This window comes from Camelus bactrianus, chromosome 18 (assembly GCF_048773025.1).
Source record: "Camelus bactrianus isolate YW-2024 breed Bactrian camel chromosome 18, ASM4877302v1, whole genome shotgun sequence".
NCBI classification, from domain to species: Eukaryota; Metazoa; Chordata; class Mammalia; order Artiodactyla; family Camelidae; genus Camelus; species Camelus bactrianus.
This window is the reverse complement of record NC_133556.1, coordinates 25,439,044-25,459,118: the sequence shown is the minus strand read 5'-3', so window position 1 is coordinate 25,459,118 and position 20,075 is coordinate 25,439,044. Positions and strand designations below refer to the sequence as shown.

General features: G+C 45.8%; 1 protein-coding gene across 7 annotated transcripts in view; it reads right to left on the bottom strand.

The window, feature by feature from the left end:
* The window catches only part of ANKS3 (ankyrin repeat and sterile alpha motif domain containing 3), a 26,416-nt gene extending 6,343 nt beyond the window's left edge, over positions 1–20,073 (bottom strand). For 5 of the 7 annotated variants that reach the window (XM_074346367.1, XM_074346368.1, XM_074346370.1 and 2 more), the window contains exons 1-7: positions 19,934–20,073; positions 16,950–17,340; positions 14,571–14,769; positions 14,253–14,374; positions 13,109–13,190; positions 4,294–4,429; positions 998–1,156 (exon numbers count right to left, since the gene is read on the bottom strand). In XM_074346367.1, coding sequence (XP_074202468.1) covers positions 998–1,156; positions 4,294–4,429; positions 13,109–13,190; positions 14,253–14,374; positions 14,571–14,769; positions 16,950–17,119 — 868 coding nt within the window. In that variant the 5' untranslated portion in view covers positions 17,120–17,340; positions 19,934–20,073. Of the gene's footprint in view, positions 1–997; positions 1,157–4,293; positions 4,430–13,108; positions 13,191–14,252; positions 14,375–14,570; positions 14,770–16,949; positions 17,341–19,025; positions 19,217–19,933 lie in introns of those variants that run through there. The other 2 variants (XM_074346366.1, XM_074346365.1) reach the window with 2 other exon arrangements.
* Between the last annotated feature and the right edge of the window lie 2 nt (positions 20,074–20,075).

The window sequence follows — 20,075 nt, the reverse complement described above, 5'->3', positions numbered from 1 at the left end:
GTAAGAGGAAATACAAAATCTCCTGAGATGCCACAACTGAGACACAGCTCCGGCTGTCACTCTGGTGACCACCAGCTCCTCTGTGGTGCATAAACAAGAGCTGTACGGATGGACGTCACCATAGACTTTTGGTAACTTGAAGGAATTTTCTATTTAAAAAGCCTTGGTGGTGGGTCTTTCCTACGCCCCACCCGACCTCAGGCAGGACAGGGGTGTGGGCTGCTCAGAACAGACTCTGCTCCAGCACTGTGCTCCCACTCTGCCCCGCCAGGACGACGGGAGAAGGGAGAAGGTGGGCCCAGAGTTCCCAACCAGCACCAGGGCCCCTTCCAAGGGTCTGAGAAGGGAATCAAGTTCTCACATAGTCTTGACTGAAACACACACACCAGCCTGACTGGGAGTCGGGTCCTCCACGCCCAGCGGCAGACGCCCACTTGCTAGACCAGCGGCCTGGCCACTGACGAGTAACCCACACGTAAGTCTGCTCATTCAGTCAGGCCTGCGGCAAGAGAGCATCAAACCCAACTCACGCCAAGAACCACTGGCGCCCGAGCTCCCCACAAGCATCGCACTCAACAGTCAGGAGATCTGGAAACTCGGGTCTAGGGCTCCGGCCCCCCGGGGGTGTGTGCCATCCGACAGCTCTCAAACCCATCACTTTGAGGAAAGCGCGCAGGGGCAGAGTCCTCCCCAGGGGATGTGGCATTTCCCCCTCTGACTGAGCCACCCACGTGATAAATGGGTCTGACCTCAGCTACATTTCTGCTCCATGAGAGAATGTTCTATTTTTAATTTTAACCAATGAAAAGGAAAATCAAAGGATGAACCAAAACCCAAGAGTGAGCCAATAACTGACGTGTCGCCATCCCTATGATCAGTCCTGAGTCCCTGCGCTGCCGCTGCTGCTCCCACCTGGCAGCCCACACGTCAGGAGCCTGAATCAGGACAGAATCCCGGACTCCAGTGTCAAGGCCACCAGGGGCCGTGGGCCGCTCACCATAGCGAGGCTGCTGTGTCCTCCCCCCGAGCCCGATGGCGGTGATCCTGGCCAAGGCTCGCGGCCCCTCGTGGATGCTGAGGCCCTTCTTCCGGCAGGGCCTCTGTCTCTGAGGAACCGGGCAGGATTCATCCGAAGAGCTCAGATCTTCAAATTTTTCTGTGGGTCAAACACCAAAATTAAGACAGTTTATTCAGTGATGGACTAATCTAGTAATCCTCATAACGAACTAGAAGAAAGTCATTGTACTTGGTTTTCTTAAATTGAGAAGAAGAAAAGTATTTCCCAGGATGTCACCTGTGAGAAATGCCCCAAGGCCGGCCCACCAGGATGCCTGGGGGGTGGCAAGCTTGCTGAGTATGATGAGGGGTTCTGTTCTCATCCCTCTCTCCGTCTGGGTTTCCAGAATTTCTTACAAGCCTGTATTACGTTTACAGTCAGAAATAAATTCTGTTCTAGGCTGAAGTGGCAAGTAAGCCCCACCTGTTCATAAACATACAACAACAGCAGTCACAACTTCCTAAGCAATTTTATGTTCCCAACATGAATAACTTCTTTTAATTTTTTAAAATTTTTTGCGGGGAGGCAATTAGATTTATTTTTATGTATTTACTTACTGAATGGAGGTACTGGGGATTGAACCCAGGACCTCATGCATGCTAAGCACACACTCTACCACTGAGCCTGAACAACTCCCTCCCTGAACAACTTCTTGGGAAATAAGCACCACCTGACGGCTCTGTTTGCTGCTTCATGAAATATTTCAAATCACCACCCATATGAGCTTACGAGCTCAGTGTGCGCACAGCCGTTAGCATTTTATAGCTTTTCTCCATTTTCCATATCTCATCACACCTAGAAAGCAAATTTCGGGGGTGGGGGGTGTTGATCTGTAGAAAGCTCCCATTGGTAAGATCTCATTTTGGAGTTGGTGAACTGGGGTGGAGACACACCGAGGAGTCCCTGTTAGCGCCGCACCCCTGTCCTCACATGCTGGTGTTTGTTACAGAACAGTCTTGTGGCCAGGAAGGGAGCAGGTCGCTCAGGTGTGAGCTGAAGCCTCAGCCCAGCCACTGTCGGGAGAGTGAGGGGTCCCTGGCCCGTTTCCAAAGCCGGCCAGTGACCCTAAGTGGTCCAGTCAGTCCCTCCCACGCCAGGATGGCCACCGCCAGGGGGAGCCTGGGTCCGTCCAAGCAGAAGCTGAGGGAGTCACAGAAGATAAAGGTACAGGGAGGTAACTGAGGAAAAGGCAGCTCCCTCAGCCTGAACCTCCCGACACGTCCTCTCGAGCCTGCACAGTCAGCAGAACGGACAGACCCACACGCACCCCAACTCCAACACGGCCCAGGCGGCGGGGACCCCGCCAACATCAGCATGCCTCCCTCCAGTGAGGAGGACACGGACTCGCACTCCAGCAGAGGCTCCTTGTCGCTCACCTCACTCTCTGCACAGAGACGAGCGGGTCTAGGAAAACGCCACACAGAGAGGCGAGGGCAAAGACCGGCCCAGGTGGATTCACAGGAGAAGCCCCCACAGACCACACGGGACCAACGCCACAGAAATCGTTCCAGAGCACAAGAGGAAGGGGCCCTTCCTAGTTCTTTTTATGCAGCAAGTATAATATTGAGACCTATACCAGATAAAGGCAGAACAGCAAAAACTACAGACCGATGTCACTTGTGATTAAAATAATAAATAAAATGTTAGCAAATGGAATCCAAAACCACATTAAGTAATGCACCAAGTGGGATTTATGCCAAGAATGTAAAATTGGTTTATTATTAGGAAACTCATTAATGCAATATATTGTATTATATTTTTTGTGAGAAAATTCACAATCATCTCTATAGATGTTGACAAAGCCTTTGACAAAATTCAACACTTATTCCTCTAAGAAACATTCAAGAATATAGGAAATGACAGACACTTTCTTAAAATGCTAACACATATGCAAACCTTACTCTGAAAGCCAGCATCTTACTTAACGTGGCATTTCCTCTAAGATCGGACAACAGTGAATGCCCGCTTCCTCCACCATATTCATCAGGGCACTAGGGGCTTCAGCAAGCACAACGAAACCAAAGGAATGAGAGGTATAAAGATCTGAAAAAAAGTAGTAAGTCTGTCTCTATCTGCAGGTTTTATGGTAGCGTACCTGGAAAAAACTAGGGAATCAATGAATAAAACTAACTCAGACAATGAAAGAACTCAGTCAGGCAGCAGAACATAAAACTGGTGGACAGACATCAACCGCCGACCTCTTCACAGGCGACAGGCAGTGAGGGCTGGGGTGGCAGCCTCGAGGTATAACACGTTTACAGCAGCAACGAGGAAAATCAGACACACAGGAATAAACTGAAGTTGTATGCAAAACGTGCATGAGGGAAATTTAAAATTGTCCTGCAGGACATAAAAGTACACTTGAACAAAAGGACAACTTAACAGCATGAAGAGGTCGTTAATTTACAGATTTTCCACAATCTCAAAAATATCAACACACTGTCTTTAAGGAGCTAGACAGGAGGATGCTCAAGTTCATACCAAAAATTAAGTGAGCGGGAGCCAGGAAATGTAGGGAAAGGGAAGCTGCGAGAAGGCCAGCCCTAGCAGGTGGTCAAACATGTCAGAAAATGCCCCTGTCGTTTATAGACGTGTGTACAGGGTCCGGTGGAACAGAACAGGAAATCCAGAGACAAACCCGGACACAAAGGGAAATTCAGACTATATGATAAAGATGGCCCCTCAGACCACTGGGTAGAAATGGACTTCTAAACAGATGATGGATGCTAGGACAACGGGGCAGCCAGCTGAAAAACCCCACCTCCCTCCACACGTGAAAATAAAGTGAATGATCGGTGGTCTGCATGTAGAAAATGAAACCAGACAAGAACCAGAGGAAGACGGGCGAATTCCTGTACAACCAGGGCACAGGGAAAGACTTCCTGTGACTTAAAACCCAGAGGAAATAAAAGACTGATGAATCTGACTACTTAAAATTAAAACATTTTACATGGCGACACCTATGAGCAAAGTCAGGAAAGGAAACCCAGAGCGAGCCCCTCTGTGAGCTGCCCTCTGTCCTGCCCACTCGCAGCCTGGCCATCCCGCTCTGCTCTCCGCACCCCTCCCCTCAGCCCAGCGGGCCCCCACCTTGCTGATGAGATGGAGTCATGGGGTGGGGGGCGTTGAGAAGGTCTCGGGCAAAGCTCCAAGGAGCAGTGGGAGCCCGGGAAGGAGGAGCCTCCTCTCTCTCGGTGACAGGATGACAGCAGAGGCCTGGCCGCAGATGCTGGTACCTGGGCTCCGGTAGACGCTCTGGGGCAGAGACGGTGAGTGGGCGTCAATCAGCCCCACGATCTTCATGTGTCCATACTGCCTGGCCAGCATCCGGGCTGTGGCTCCACTGTGGTCTCTCGTGTCCACTCTGACTCCCTGTGAAAGTTCGGGAAAGAAGAGTTAGGACCCTACCCTGCAAAGCACCCTGGCTTCACTTAGGGGCTGTGGACCCTGGAGATGGCCAGCTTCTTCCCCTACGACCCCAGAGCCCTACAAGGAAGAGGCCAAGGCCCTAGCAAGCTCCCTTCTAAATAACACCTTTGGCTTCTGACGCACACTCAGCGGGGAGGGAGGGCGGGCAGGCTGCAGGCTGCTGGGCCGGGGAGCCCAACCTTCACCCTCTGCACCTGGCATGTGGCCCACTCGCTCCATCTCTCCCCACAGAGAAAACTGGGGACAACAGATTCACCAGGGGGGCAGCCTTTAAAAACCACAATCGGATCGGGAACACCACCCTTCTGAAACAGAATTTGGTAACTTTTATCCAAAGTCCTAAAAAGTACTTATAGTCTTCAGCACAACGTATTTGCAGTAATAAAAACCTGGAGATGACTTCCATGCTCTGGGGGAGTAGAGAGTCAGCTGTGTTACTGCCATAAATGCGGGTATTTACAAATAAGCAAGTTATAACCAACTTTTTAAAAGGACCATGATACAAAACTGCCTACACATTATAGCTGCAGCAAAACCAGAGACAAACCCAAAACGTGTACAGAAAGTAATACTGGAAAGAAATATGCCCCAACTGTTGGCGCTATTTTAAGCAGTAAGATAACGGGGATTTTTTCACACCTTCCTCATCTTCTGTATTTTCTAGTTACTAGGAGCATGTTTACTTCTGAAACGGGAAAAGCCCAGAAGCTTCCCACTTTTAAGAGCTCCAGCCGTGCGGTCTTACAGCTGAGGCAGAGCTACCAGAGCCCATGCTCCAAGGGCAGCCCAGCAGGAGGCAGCTGGGGCTGGAAGCGTGCGTGGTACTCTGCCCAGCCGTTCCACAGGGAACTCCGCCTCGGGAAGTGATGAAGGACGCACACTAACATGCAGGATCTTCCCTGCAGCACTGAAGTGCAGTGAGGACTGCAAGGAACGCATTCACAAGGGGATTAGTGAAATAAGTGAGAACACACCTACAAAAGGGAACACCGCCCCCCCATTTATGAGACAGGTCCAAGTGTATGCAGGAACACGGGCAGGTGTGCGTGAGACATCGTTAAGAGAATTAAAGCCTATTATAACTTTTTGTATACTGGAACTCCATTTTGACTTAAAACATGTATCTACAAAAAACGAGGATACTAGACAATGTGCTATATCTCTGGGTGATGGGATTATGAGTGATTTTTGCTTTCTGTTTGCTTAACTGTACTTTTTTAAATTGAAGTACAGTCAGTTTACAATGTTGTGTCAGTTTCTGGTGTACAGCACAATACTTCAGTCATATAGGAACATACATATATTCATTTTCATATTCTTTTTCACCATACGTTACTACAAGATATTGAATACAGTTCCCTGTGCTATGCAGTATAAACTTGTTTATCTATTTTCGTAACTGCAAATCTAGAACTCCCAATTTATCGCTTCCCATCCCCTTCCCCCTCTGGTAACCATAAGTTTGTTTTCTATGTCTGTGAGTCTGTTTCTGTTTCACAAATAAGTTCGTATCATTTTTTTTTAGATTCCACATGTAAGCGGTATCATATGGTATTTTTCTTTCTCTTTCTGGCTTACTTCACTCAGATAACAATCTCCAGGTTCATCCATGTTGCTCCAAATGGCATTATTTTATTCTTTTTTATGGCTGAGTAGTATTCCATTGTATAAATATACCACTACTTCTTTATCCAGTCATCTGTTGATGGGATGATGGACATTAGGTTGTTTCCATGTCTTGGCTATTTAAACAGCTGTTTGCTTAACTGTACTTTTTAATTCTTTTTATAGCAAGTATATATCACTTGTATAATAAGTATTTATATATGTGTACTCTTTTCCCCTAATCTGGAAAACTATGATCAACTGACTTGATTGATCTTGGTTGAGCCAGTACAGAAGGTGATTATCATACTTCCCTCTGGTAGGAAAAAGCTGCATTTTTACAACAGCCTAACTGAGCTTTACTTTCTATAATCCCCCACTTGCCAGAGCTCTAGTTAGAAAACTTCAGCCTTAAAAGATCATTTCTAGGTAGGGTAGGAGGAGAGGAGGCTGGACGAAGGTGGTCAAGAGGAACAATCTTCCTAGGGGGAGGGACAAGACAGGGGTAGGAGATTAAGAGTTACAAACTATTACATATAAAATAAATAAGCTATGGGGGGAGGGTATAGCTCCGTGGTAGAGCACATGCCTAGCATGCCTGAGGTTCTGGGTTCACTCCTCAGTACTGCCATTTTAAAAAATAATAAATAAATAAACCTGATTACCTCCCCCCACCAAAAAATGTTACAAGGATAAATTATGTACAACACAGAGAATACAGCCAAAATTTTATAATAACTATAAATGGAGTATAACCTTTAAAAATTGTGAATCACTATGTTGTACACCTATAATGTAAAATATTATACATCAATTATACCTCCAAAAAAATTTTTTTTAAGTACAAACTTCCAGTTGAAAGGTAAGTAGAAAATAGGATGTAATGTACAACATGATGACTATAGTTAACACTGATGTGTGTCATCTAGGAAAGTTATTAAGAGTAAATCCAAAGAGTTCTCATCACAAGGAAATACATATAGAGTTTTTAAAACTGAAGTACAGTTTGATTTACAGTGTATGGTGTATATCATAGTGATTCAGTTATACATATATATATATATATTCTTTTTCATTGTAGGTTACTACAAGCCATTGAATATATAGGAGGACCTTGTTTATTTTATATACAGTAGTGTGTATCTGCAAATCCCTAACTCCCATTTTATCCCTTCCCATCTCCTTTCCCTGGTATTGGTTCTGTGCTGTAGATGAGTTCATAGTGTCCTTTTTTTCCTTTTTTTTTTTGGATTCCACATATAAGTGATACATGGTATTTTCCTTTCTCTTTCTGGCTTCACTTAGTATGATAATCTCTAGGTCCATCCATGTTGCTGCAAATGGCATTACTTCATTCTTTTTTGTGGCTGAGCAGTATATATATACACCACATCTTCTTTATTCAATCATCTGTCAATGAACACTTAGGTTGCTTCCATATCTCAGCTATTGTAAACAGTGCTGCTGTGAACACTCGGGTGCATGTATGTTTTCAAATTAGTTTTCTCTGGGTATATGCCTGGAGTGGGATTGCTGGATCATATGGTAACTCTGCATTTAGTTTTTTAAGGAATCTCCATGCTGGTTTCCATAAAGGCTGCACCAAAATACATTCCCACCAGCAGTGTAGTAGGGTTCCTTTTTCACCACACCTTCTCCAGCATTTATTGCTTGTGGACTTTTTCATGACAGCCATTCTAACTGCTGTGAGCTGATACCTCATTGTAGTTTTGATTTGCCTTTCTCTGATAATTAGCGGTATTGAGTATTTTTTCATGTGCTTATTGGCCATTTGTATGTCTTCACTGAAGAATTGTTTGCTTAGGTCTTCTGCCCATTTTTCACTGGGTTGTTTGCTTTTTGTTACCGAGTTATATGAGCTGTTTCTGTATTCTGGAAATTAAGCCCTTGTCAGTCGCATGGTTTGCAAATATTTTCTCCTAGTCCGTAGGTTATCTTTTCATTTTGTTTATAGTTTCCTTTGCTGTGCAAAGGCTTATAAGTTTAATTAGGTCCCATTTGTTTACTTTTGCTTTTATTTCTACTGCTTGGGTCGACTGCCCTAGGAGAACACTGCTACACTTTGTATCAGAGCATGTTTTGCCGATGTTCTCTTCTGGGGGGTTTATGGTGTCTTGTCTTATGTTTAAGTCTTTAAGCTATTTTGAGTTTATTTTTGTGTATGGTGTGAGGGAGTGTTCTAGCTTCATTTATGTGTATGTGGCTGTCCAGTTTTTCCAACACCACCTGCTGAAGAGACTGTCTTTTCTCCATTGTATATTCTTGCTTCCTTTGTTGAAGATTAAATGACCATAGGTGTGTGGGTTTCTTTCTGGGCTCTCTATTCTGTTCCATTGATCCATGTGTCTGTTTTTGTGCCAATATCACTCTGTATTCATTGCTGTAGCTCTGTAGTAGTCTCTGAAGTCTGTATATATAGAGATTTATATCTGTATGAGACGATGGAGGTAAACTCAACTTACTGTGGCAAGCATTTCACAATATACTTAGGTCAAATAATTATGCTGTACACACCAAACTTAAACAGTGATGTATGTCAATCTTATCTCAATAAAACTGGGAAAAAAAAAAGATAATTTCTAGTTTCAGTTTGATAGAAGGACCCAAAGGTTTCAGCCAGAACAAACAAAACCATCTTTACTGAAGGATTTTAAGTAGTATTTATTTTTAAGCCTGGAAGACTTCAACTTAAGATGATACTGGGGGGGGGGGGGGGGCAGAAACACGATTCCTTAGTAAGAAATGAGGGAGAAAACAGAACTGACGACAAGAAGGTCCCTGAGGAAGGAAATATTAGCATTTCTGTCTATTTATCCTTTAATTTTTTTTCTATTTTTCTTCCCATTTTATAAGGTATATCATTTATTACTAGAGAAGAACATGATGAGAATTCATTTTAACTGACAGGAAAGTGGGACACAGAGGTGTGAGACCATGGACCAGCGCGGCGGGGGCGCACTCCCCGTGAGGAGGCCACAGCTCCCTTCTAGGAGAGTTTCAGCCCACCCTGCCCCAACTGAGCTTGGGGCCTGGTCCCCCTGGGACGAGGGAGACGGGGTGTGCAGGAAGCAGCCACAGCCCTTTCCTCCCCTGGGAAGAGCATGGGCGTCCGGCCTTATCCAGTTCTCTACCTCACACGTGGAGCCTGGCTCTGGGGCTGGGTCAGGGACCCACCCTACCCCTCTGGCTCCCTGGGGTCCACCCACGACTGAGCACAGGAAATCTGCAGGGAATGAGGAGCACCCACACTGGGCTAGCCAGGCGGCCTCCCAGAACTGAACACCTTGGCCCATTAGCCACACGCTCCAAGCCGTGCCCGTCGGCCCCTCAGCCTGAAAGCGACCCCCTAGAACTGACCAACACCTCCACTCCTGATGAGTGTGCTGGAGTAAGGGCTCACTGTTGATTCCCTGAGTTTGATACTGTATGTGATGATGAAAGAGGAAATCCTTGTTTTAAGAAACACATACTAAAGTATTTAGGGGGAAAAGGGCATTATGTCAGCAACTCACTCTCAAATGGTTCTAAAAACATAATATGTATGTAAGTAGAGACTAAGAAAGAAAATGAAGTGTAATGCTAACATCTGGGAAATCTAGTGAAGGTACACACATTCTTTGTACTATTTTGTAACATTTAAGTCTGGACTTATTTCAAAATTTTAAATTCAGAAAATTTTCCAAAAGAAATCCAGTATGACTTGTTTTCCCTCCATACAAGGTGCCCACACACCATCTCAGACCGCTCGGGGAGTAAAGGCACCAAATGAGGATGTAACCTGTATGGGAGACCAATGCTGTGAAGGCTCTGATTTTCTAATACTCTAGTAGTTTTTAAAAGGAGAGTGTAACTGTCCTTCTGATGTCCAGTTCTACCTAGAGGTTATGCTTTCACAGTCTGGGCTCCTACCCATCGACCTTGACCTTGTGCCATGTCTCAAGGAGGCTGAGTATGTGTGAGTGAAATTACTTTCAAAGAAAATTATTTTCAGAAAAGGAAGTCCAGATGGCCAATAAATACATGAAAAGATGCTCAACCTCACCAGAAATCAAGGAAAGGTAAAAATCAACAGGAGACCACTCATCTGACACCACGTTCCAGGGGTTTGGAGAGTACAGGAAATGAGTGCTATGTAAAATACCATCGGAAGAGTATGAGCTGGGACACCTATGGAGGAGAGCAAGGTGCACACTCTAGTGAAGATGCACCCACCCTACACACCCACAATTCTGTGCTGAAGAACACAACCTGACCTCCTGAAGAAATGCCTTCACGTGTGCTCTGGAGGACAGATAAAAAATGCCAACTGCAGCACTGTTAGGAATGGTAAAGTGGACACAACTCAAGTGTCTGCTGAAAGAAAAATGGAAAATATACTGTATTCCTACATTCAATAAATACAGAGCTGATAAATGAGTGAACTCATCTATAGGTACTGCACTTTACTGAATGACACGTACAGTCATTATATAAATATATCACTTATGTAAATCTTGAAGATATATAAAACAAGTCTATGTATTGTTTAAGGACACACAGCATGCGATGAAAGTATAAAGTGAGGATAAATCTTAGCAAGTTTCTCCTAGGGCAGTCTACCCAGGCAATAGAAATAAGAACAAAAATAAACAAATGGAACCTAGTTAAACTCATAAGCTTTTGCACAGCAAAGGAAACTATAAGCAAAACAAAATGACAACCTATGGAATGGAGAAAATATTTGCAAATGATGCGACTGACAAAGGCTTGATTTCCAGAATATATAAACAGCTCATACAACTTAATAACAACCCAATCAAAAAATAGGCAGAAGACCTAAACAAGCAATTCTCTAATGAAGACATACAAATGGCCAATAAGCAAATGAAAAAATGCTCAGTATCACTAATTATCAGAGAAATGCAAATCAAAACTATAATGAAGTATCACCTCACACCAGTCAGAATGGCCATCATTCAGAAGTCCATTAATGATAAATGCTGGAGATGGTGTGAAGCAAAGGGAACCTTCCTACACTGCTGGTGGAAATGTAGTTCGGTGCAGCCATTCTGGAAAATAGTATGGAGATTCCTCAAAAAATTAAAAATAGACTTACCATATGATCCAGCAACCCCACTCCTGGGCATATATCCAGAGGGAACTCTAATTTGAAAAGATACATGCACCCCAATGTTCACAGCAGCACTATTTACAATAGCCAAGATATGGAAGCAATTTAAATGTCCACTAACAGATGACTGGATAAAGAAGTTGTGGTATAGTTATACCACAGAATACTACTCAGCCATAAAAAGAATACAATAATGCCATTTGCAGCATGGATGGACCCAGAGATTGTCATTCTAAGTGAAGTAAGCCAGAAAGAGAAAGAAAAATACCATATGAGATCACTCATATGTGGAATTAAAAATAAATAAATAAAAGGCAAAAAAGGACACTATGAACTCACCTACAGAACAGAAACAGACTTGCAAATATAGCAAACAATTTTATGGTTACCAGGGAAAGGAGGTGGGAAGGGATAAATTTGGTAGCTTGAGATTTACAAATGTTAGTCACTATATATAAAAATAGATTTAAAAAAATTTCTTCTGTATAGCATAGGGAACTATGTTCAATATCTTGTAATAAGCTTTAATGAAAAAGAATATGAAAATGAATATATGTACGTATGTGCATGACTGGGACATTGAGCTGTACATCAGAAATTGACACATTGTAATTGACTATACTTCAATTGAAAAAAAAAAAAAAAGAAAAAGAAAGTAAAAAGTCAGGGAAAGGAAAGGTACAGACCAGCATCTGGATAGTGGTTACCTCTGGATTCATGTGGGTTACTTGTACTAGCATTATCTTCTGTACTATTCCAGGTATTTATAGTACTTCATAATTTCAGAGTCATAATTCTATTGCTGTGGACAAAGTTCAAGTTGGTACAAGTTGCTCTTTGTTTTTTGTCGGGGGAGTTATTTTTGGCTTGCAAACAACAGAAATTTATTTCTCAGAGTTCTGGAGGTTAGAAGTCTGAGATCAGGGTGCCAGCATGGTCAGGTTCTGGTGAGAACCATCTTTCAGGCCGATTTCTCATTGTGTCTTCATATGGTGGACAGAGGGCAAGAGAGCTCTCTGGGGTCCCTTTTAGAAGAGCACTAATCCCTTTTATAAGGACCCTCCAACTTACTCTTTGGATGGCAATTTGGCAACATCCATGTTAAAGCTATATTTAGGCTACATCCAAAATTCCCACCTTTAGTACCAAACTGTATAGACGTGGCCATACTTGTGTGGAGATGTTTGTGCACAGATACTCCGCACAGCACCGTGCATGATGGCAAACATGACCTGAGTCTATCTGCAGACCACTATGAAACAAACTGACTCATCCCTACAAGGGAACTGACTGGATTAACTATGGCATGGACTATACATGGAATACCGTACAAGGGTAAGATGTCTAGGGCATATTAAGTGATTTCTCAGAAGCTGCAGGGCAAATACACAGTAGAACCCCACTCTGTTCAAAACAAAAAGCCATGTGTTTACAGGTATATACAGAAATACTTTCTAAGTAGAAAACCCCTGAGTGTCTCTTTATCAACCAAGGGGGCATGTTGGGGAGGAACAGGGGTGGCTGGGGAAGGAAGGAAGAGTTCTGCCTTCTTATTCTACATACATTTTTTTAAGTGATGGATGATGAGTGCTATGTACTTTTTAAAAATATTTTTCCATACCTTTCAAATAATTGTATTTTCAAAATTCAAAAAAAAAATTTTTTCAAAAAGGAATAGATATCTATATTTACTCACCTCTGTACCCCTAATGCCTAAGCACCATTCACTACTTGGCATCAATAGATACTCAAGGAAATATACTGAATAAATGGATGAAGAGCAGTTATTTCCATGCAGGAGCAAATTCTGTTATAGTTTATACTTCAGTGATATGATTCCTCACTTGCTTTGACTAAATTATAAGGTAATAAACAGGGTCACTTACATGATTCAGAAAATACTGCACAATTATCTCATGTCCAGCGGCAGCTGCTTCCATCAAAGGGGTAAATCCATTTATCGGCTCCCTGCAAGATCGAGACTACAGTCATATCGGTGGCAGAGAGTTCTTCCAGGCAGAAGTAATCTGTCTCCCATCCTTGCGCCTTCTAAGCTGTCTCCACCTGCTACTGCCTGAATCTCCACTTAATCACAAGCAAAAAGCAGCTGTCACCCTTCCTGGCTCACAGACAGCTAGTGCCTCCTATCCACCTATCCAGAGTTCAACACCCTCCAGGAACTCTCCCCAAGGCTCCAGGGCTGACAAGCCACCCTGCCCTTACTACACCTAGTGTCTGAGGCTTGTTTTTTGTGCTTGGTTACAGTTAACTCAGCCCTGTCTTCAGAGTGCCTCCCAGTCTTCACTTGCTTCAGATCCAGAAGACAAGAATCAAGCTAACTACTGTTTTTATCTGTTCTAAGACCCACAGTTTTCACATTTTGGCATCGCTGAAGTCAGAACGTCAAAAAACGAGTGGCACTTTAATCAGCAGCATTTTTTTCTTTCTTAGGGGCACGTGGCCCTACAGTGTGGTACAACAGATGACACCAGCTAGGGCAGTGGCAGGTGGATGCTGTGTTGGTACGTGCTTTGTTTGCTGAAAGAGGATTATTCATCAAGACATGCTTCAGACAAAAATGCTATTTCCAGCTTATAAAACTCATGACCGTTTTCAAAGTATTGCCTCATCTGAGACACACAGAAGGCAAGAAAGAGAAAGGATTTAGCACTTAACACATGTCAATTCAGTGTCACTTGCTAAGTCAGGCCCCTGGCACACAACAGGACATGTGATCCTTCTGACAGCTCTCTGACACAGGTACTTATGTACCTGTTTTCAGATAAAGAAATGAGGCACAGAGAGCTTCATGGGCTGCACCCCGTGTCACCTGACAGGTGCATGGAAAAGCCAGGACGATCCCTGTGCCTCCACGTCCGGGTGGGACTGTCGCCTCCGCCCCTTTGTCCTGATCTGTCAAACCGAGGTAGGGGCACCCTGCACTCTGGGCTTAGCTGCCTTGTCAATTGCCCTCCTCAGAGTCAGACGTGATTGCCCCCCTCCTCAGGCCACTTAAGACCTGGTAATCACCTCACATTGGCGTTCGCTCCACTGTCCAAAAGGAACTTGACCATCTGCTGGTGCCCAGCGCTGGTGCAATGGAAGAGGGCCGTCCAGCCCTGAATGTCCTTCATTTCTAGCTCAGCACCTTGCTTCAAGAGAACACAGAATGCTCGTTACGGCAGTGTCTCCTCTGGGTGGGGCAGGCGCCCTCCAGGCCGTCACGCTGGAAGAATGGAAGTGAGTATATGCGCACACGCATGCACACACTGTGGCCTACAGTGGTTCACGTCTCTGCAGAGCGGCCGGGGGCCCTCGGGTTTCTGGCCTGAGCCTCTTGTAGCTCACCTGGAGGAGGAAATAGGCGATGCTCTCGTTGCCACAGCTAGAAGCCAGCATCAGCGGAGTCTGCCCTTCCGGGGTCGGCACATTCACACTCACCCCTGCCTCGAGCAGCAGGTGCACGATGGTATCGTGTCCAATGTAGGAGGCATACATCAGCGGGGTCCAGCCACCACCATTCTTCTTATTCAAATCTAACTCTCTCCTAAACAAACGCAAGACATGCTAGACCTGCCAGCCATCTCACACGGGAGGTGTACCCAAGCCGGTGGCGAGGCCAGGCCGGGAGAAAGAGCTGGAAGGGCAGACAGGAAGCAGCACCCACCAGCCCAGGTGTCACGGGGGAGAGGAGATGGCTACATTTGCTGTGCAACTGCCTCTGCAAACACCTTTGAGTGTGTCTGCCTCCTCTGACTGCTGGTTCCCATCTGTGCCCTCCTCCTATCCCAAGGCTGCAATTCTCTTCTTTCTTCCCACCAGCTACATATATAATTCCCAGCCAGGGGCGATTTTGCCCTCCAGGGGACAGTTGGCAGGGCCTGGAGACATTTTTGGTTGTCACAACTGGGAAGGAAAAGTGACTGGCATCTAGTGGGTGGAGGCCAGGGGTGGGCTCAACACCCCACAGTGCAAAGGATGGCCCCAGAACACAGAATGACCTGGCTCGGGCTGTCAGGAGTGCTGAGGCTGAGAAACGCTGACCTGGAGACTTGACTACCTTCCACCAACAGACCAGAGTCTGTGAGTCCGGTGCAAAGGGGAGAGGAAAGAGGAAGGGACTCAGATAACGGACAAGTCCCACTGAAAATGATTTCTCCTTTGCCCTCCACCATACAGAAACATTCTTGGAAAATCCGTGACCAAAGAATCCTACCTTCCTCACTGATTTCCATTACAATTCAGGAAAAAAAAATGTGGGTTCCCCAACTAAGAGTCTGGGATCAGGGTACAGAAATAGCAACCCTCTCCAGAAGAATCCTGCCTGGTTCAGGCCCCAGCCTTTCCCCTTCCACAGTCCTCACCTCCAGCGGAGTTACCAAGTGACAACTGACCCCCACAGTTCAGGCCTGTTCCAGGTACGCACACTAAGCGACATCAGACGTTTATTTTCCATCTGTTAGCATGTTCTACACTGCTGCTGGCACTGGCCCACACAACCATTCTACAGGGCCTGACTCCACGCTGCAGAGGCCGCCACTGGCTGGGAGAGCCGCGTGGAGACCAGTTCATCCTCACTGCACCAACTCCACTGGTGGGACACAATTCCATGTGAACACAGAGAAGCCCACCCCTTGGCAGAGCACCTCTAGGGCTCTTACATGCCCCCTTCAGCTGAATCCTCCCTTCTGATGTGTCCAGCCCCTCCCCAGGTCCCAAGTGTGTGCTCACTGTGCACCAGCGTCCACAACCACAATCAGAACACAAACGCTGCCCCTCACCTTTGCAGAGCCATTCTGGACTGTGGGTTTTACTGCACACCCAAAGGCTTAACTGCCTGAGAATGCCAAAGGAGCAGGGCTACAGGTGATGACCCTGTCAGTGGGATGGGCTGCCTGCACATCCACTTGGTACAGGGGTACCAAGTGCACCTCTACTCAACTGGCCAGATATTTGTAAGTGATGGCTATGACCTAGGAACCAGAAACGGGGCTTCTACGAGGCTGTGCTTTGGCTCCCCAGACTGGAACTAGAAAAGGCCCAGGTAGGTATGAATGTAGGTTGTTTCTCCAAGTTACTAATGAGATGGTAATAGTGAGCACAAAGCGTGGTGGACAAAAGTGGGTGGAGATGAGAAGGCTGATCCCTTTTCAAAAATTACACTGAGTATCAAAAGTGTACTCTGAATAAGAAGGAGCTAAGGGCCACAGCCGAGGGCCTCTGCCATTGTATCAGGACATAACATGCACGTAAGAGCTGTAAAAACGGTTTATGGGTGGTTAGTGCAGTCCTCCAGGGGAGAGAAACCCCACCTCCTCTTCCACGGCAGAAGTCGGGGGGGGTGGTGTGTGAGGGATTAAAATGACCCCTCTGGGTAAAGAAGACTGGAGGGCATTGCTTTCCATCTTTATTTTTGTTTTCTTTCTCTGAGCATTTCTGTATTTAGGGAAAACCATAAAACTACCCTGGTTAAAGTTAAGCCTGAAATGAAAAGTTTCTAGCCTAAACGAAAAAAAGTTTAAGGCATCTTTTTCTTCCTAGGAATCAAAACAGCCTTCCTCATTGGCGTCTGGCATAAATTGTCATTGACAACTGGCCAAGAGGGGCAGCCATTATTCTAACCACGTGTTAAGAGGCCCCACTGGCTCTGACTGGTGGCTCTACCTGGGATCTGAACCACGGGGCTCAAAAATCCAAGAAGGAGGAACGTTTGCCGAGATCTCTTACCGCTGCACGCATTCTTTCACCACCTCATACTGGCCGATGGAAGCCGCCGTGTGAAGATCCAGAGGGACAGCCAGCTCCTCCCGGCTGACCTGCGCCCCCCGCCCGTGCCACATGGACAGGCTGTGGTTCAGGAGCTCTGGCTCGCTGGCTTCGTCGCTGAGCTCCGACATCGCTATAGAGGGAGGCGCAGGGGTTGGGTAGGTCTCTCCCTCCTGGCTGTCCGGGGAGTGAAACAGGATGGTCACACTCCTGACTGTAGCGGGCGGCTACGTCACTGCCCTAGTGGGGCTGCCCAACGTAGCTAACTCCTGGAGCTGACGAGACCGCTTCCTTTCGTTAGATACTTTACGGTTGGGGCAGCTCCATCATGCTAAAACTGGTGAGCTTGTCACTAAGCAGAAAAAGAAGAACGCATATCATGAGTCATAAACTGTGGCGTATAGTTTCCTTCATCAATCCCCAGGACCGGTGTTCTAGAAAGGGAATCCTCCAGGAACTCAAGGAGCCTCACAACCTCTTGGATGGGCAGTAAAGAAAAGGTATTTTGGTCAGTGGACTAAATCAGCTCTTAGGTGTGGTGGGAAAGAATCCTGGATTTGGAATTAGATCAAAATTTAGCATCTCCAACCTAGATCCTCACTGTCTAATGGGGACATAGTATCTCAAAGGGCTGCTATTAAAAACATGGGAGATAATAACCTATAATGAAAAAAAAAATATATATATATGTACATGAGAGACTAACACAACATTGTATATCAACTATACTTCAATAAAAACATTTTTTAATTAAAAAAAATGGAAGAATGTATAAACAAACAGTGGCACATTCATACAAGGGAATGCTACTCAGCCATGAGCAGAAGGAATGAACAGCTGATACACACAACACATGAATGAATTTCAAACGCACTGTGCGAAGTGGAAGAAGCCAGACTCAAATGCTGCCTTCTGTATGATTCCATTTATAGGACTTTCTAGAAAAAATAGAACTAAAGGGTGGAGGACAGATCAGTGATAGTAGGGGCTCAGGGTGGGGGAACCACAATGGTATAAGAGGCAGTTTGGGGGTGATGGACTTGTTCAATGGACTTCTTCAATCTCATTTGGTGGATACAGGACTCTACCTATTTATCAAAATTCATAGACCTGAACATCAAAATGAGTTACTTCTATTGTACATATATTTTAAAAACAAATTTTGAAAAAAATGAAAACAACAGCATAGAAACCAGGATGTTCAGTGAAGGTTAATTGACTAGGAATCCACCTATGACCCCCTTGAAAGTGGGGGGGATGGGGGAATGAGACAGACTGGTAAATTTGTGGGGTGACACTTTCCTTGAGATGGAACAACAAGCACTAGGATGAAGAGCACTTCATTCTGGGAATACTAAGCAATCAAGCCCAAGTCATCAGCTGCCTAGTAGAACCCTTAGTCCAGAATGTGACACATTTATCTGACACATTTTGGACATCTGTCTCCTATTCTACTCTGGGTGGGAAAGAACAAGGATGCAAGGGCAGAAAAGGAAGAGAAGGAGAAAACAAAGAAAGCCACATCCAGTTCAGACAGCCTGAAGGTTCTAGAGTGACTCACAGGTGCTATCAGCACCTCAGTCTCTCCTAAAGAAGGCTTCCAAGCCCCAGGTGACAGCCAAGATGGCCAAACAACAAACAAGCCACCAATCAGTGGGATAAAGAATCTGTTCTATTACTACATGTAAAACAGATAAACAACAAGGACCTACTGCACAGCACACGGAACTATATTCAATTTCTTGTAATGAGCTGTAATGGAAAAGAAATTGAAAAAATATATATGTATGTATATGTATAACTGAATGGCTTTGCTGTACACCTGAAACATTGTAAATCAACTACATTTCAATGAAAAAATAAGAATTACAAAAAAAAAAAAAAAAAAAGAAAATGTGTTAGCCCTTGCCCAGAATATGTGTATATGTGAGGGATCCTGTAGTTCAGCGCCAAAGCTCTGCTTCCTGAAACCACCTCCCACACTGGCAGGGCCTGAGATCAACCAGCTTTCTCACTTTGCAGGGGGGAACCTCTAACCTGAACAGTCCTGGTGGGCACAGAGCCTTGACAGGAATCCAAACAAGCTGAGTGTCAGTTCAGCTCCCCTTTTAATACACCCCTCAAGTCTTCTTTGGGTGTATCTCTTCTACTCCGAATTCCTCCTCCATGATGGGGCCCATGTTATCTCTCCTTTCATTGGAGGCTCACTTGTCTGACACTCTGCAGAGCTATGAGGGGCAATCAGAACCAGACTCCCACTCAAGGGGCCGATGGAGGGAGAACGCAGATGCCAAGGACCCAGGAAGCTATTACTTCCTTTATCACGTGCCACGTGCCAGACGCTCTTCAATGATGGGTATTCGTTACGAACAAAATGATAATGTTCACTCACACACTCACGCACATATCACGGTATACTTGTAGAAAATGTCTTTTGCTTATCGCTACAGAACTTATCTTCAGGAAGAGGCACTAGGAATTCGATCTTTTAATTTCCATTCTACCTTTGTGTTCTGACCGTTCTATAAAATGCAAATTATCCGTTACTTTTAAAATAAACAAAAAAATTAAACTTAAAAATAAAAATGATATCGGTGGTCGGCAGTCACGCCCCCAGGGAGGAGTTCTGTAAAAGCCCGAGGGCACCCCGTCCCGCCCCTGGGCGTGGGCCTTCCCCGGGGACCGGAGTATTTTCCCAACCTCGTTCTCAGGCTCCGGGGAGGGTAACCTAGGGAACCACCCGAGCACCTACGGCACTGACGTCCGTTGGCGCCTCCTCCCAGTAATCCTACACTGCACGTGGCTTTCTGCTCCCAGCTCCTCAGCCGCAAAGCGGAAGCTCGGAGTCGTAAATTCACGCGGCGAGCCAGCCGCACGGCTGGGACGCCCCGGGGGCGGGCAGCAGGTGCCGGCACCAAGCGGGGCCGGGCCGCCGCGGAGCCTACCTGCGCTGGGCCTCAGGCCCCAGGCCGCCCTGGGGCCGCCGCCAACGCCGCCAGGCCGTGGCCGCTTGCCGCTGGGCTCCCTCAGCCGTGTCCGCCCGGGCTCCCTCCGCGCGGGCCGTCGCCACAGCGCGCGACCCCGCGG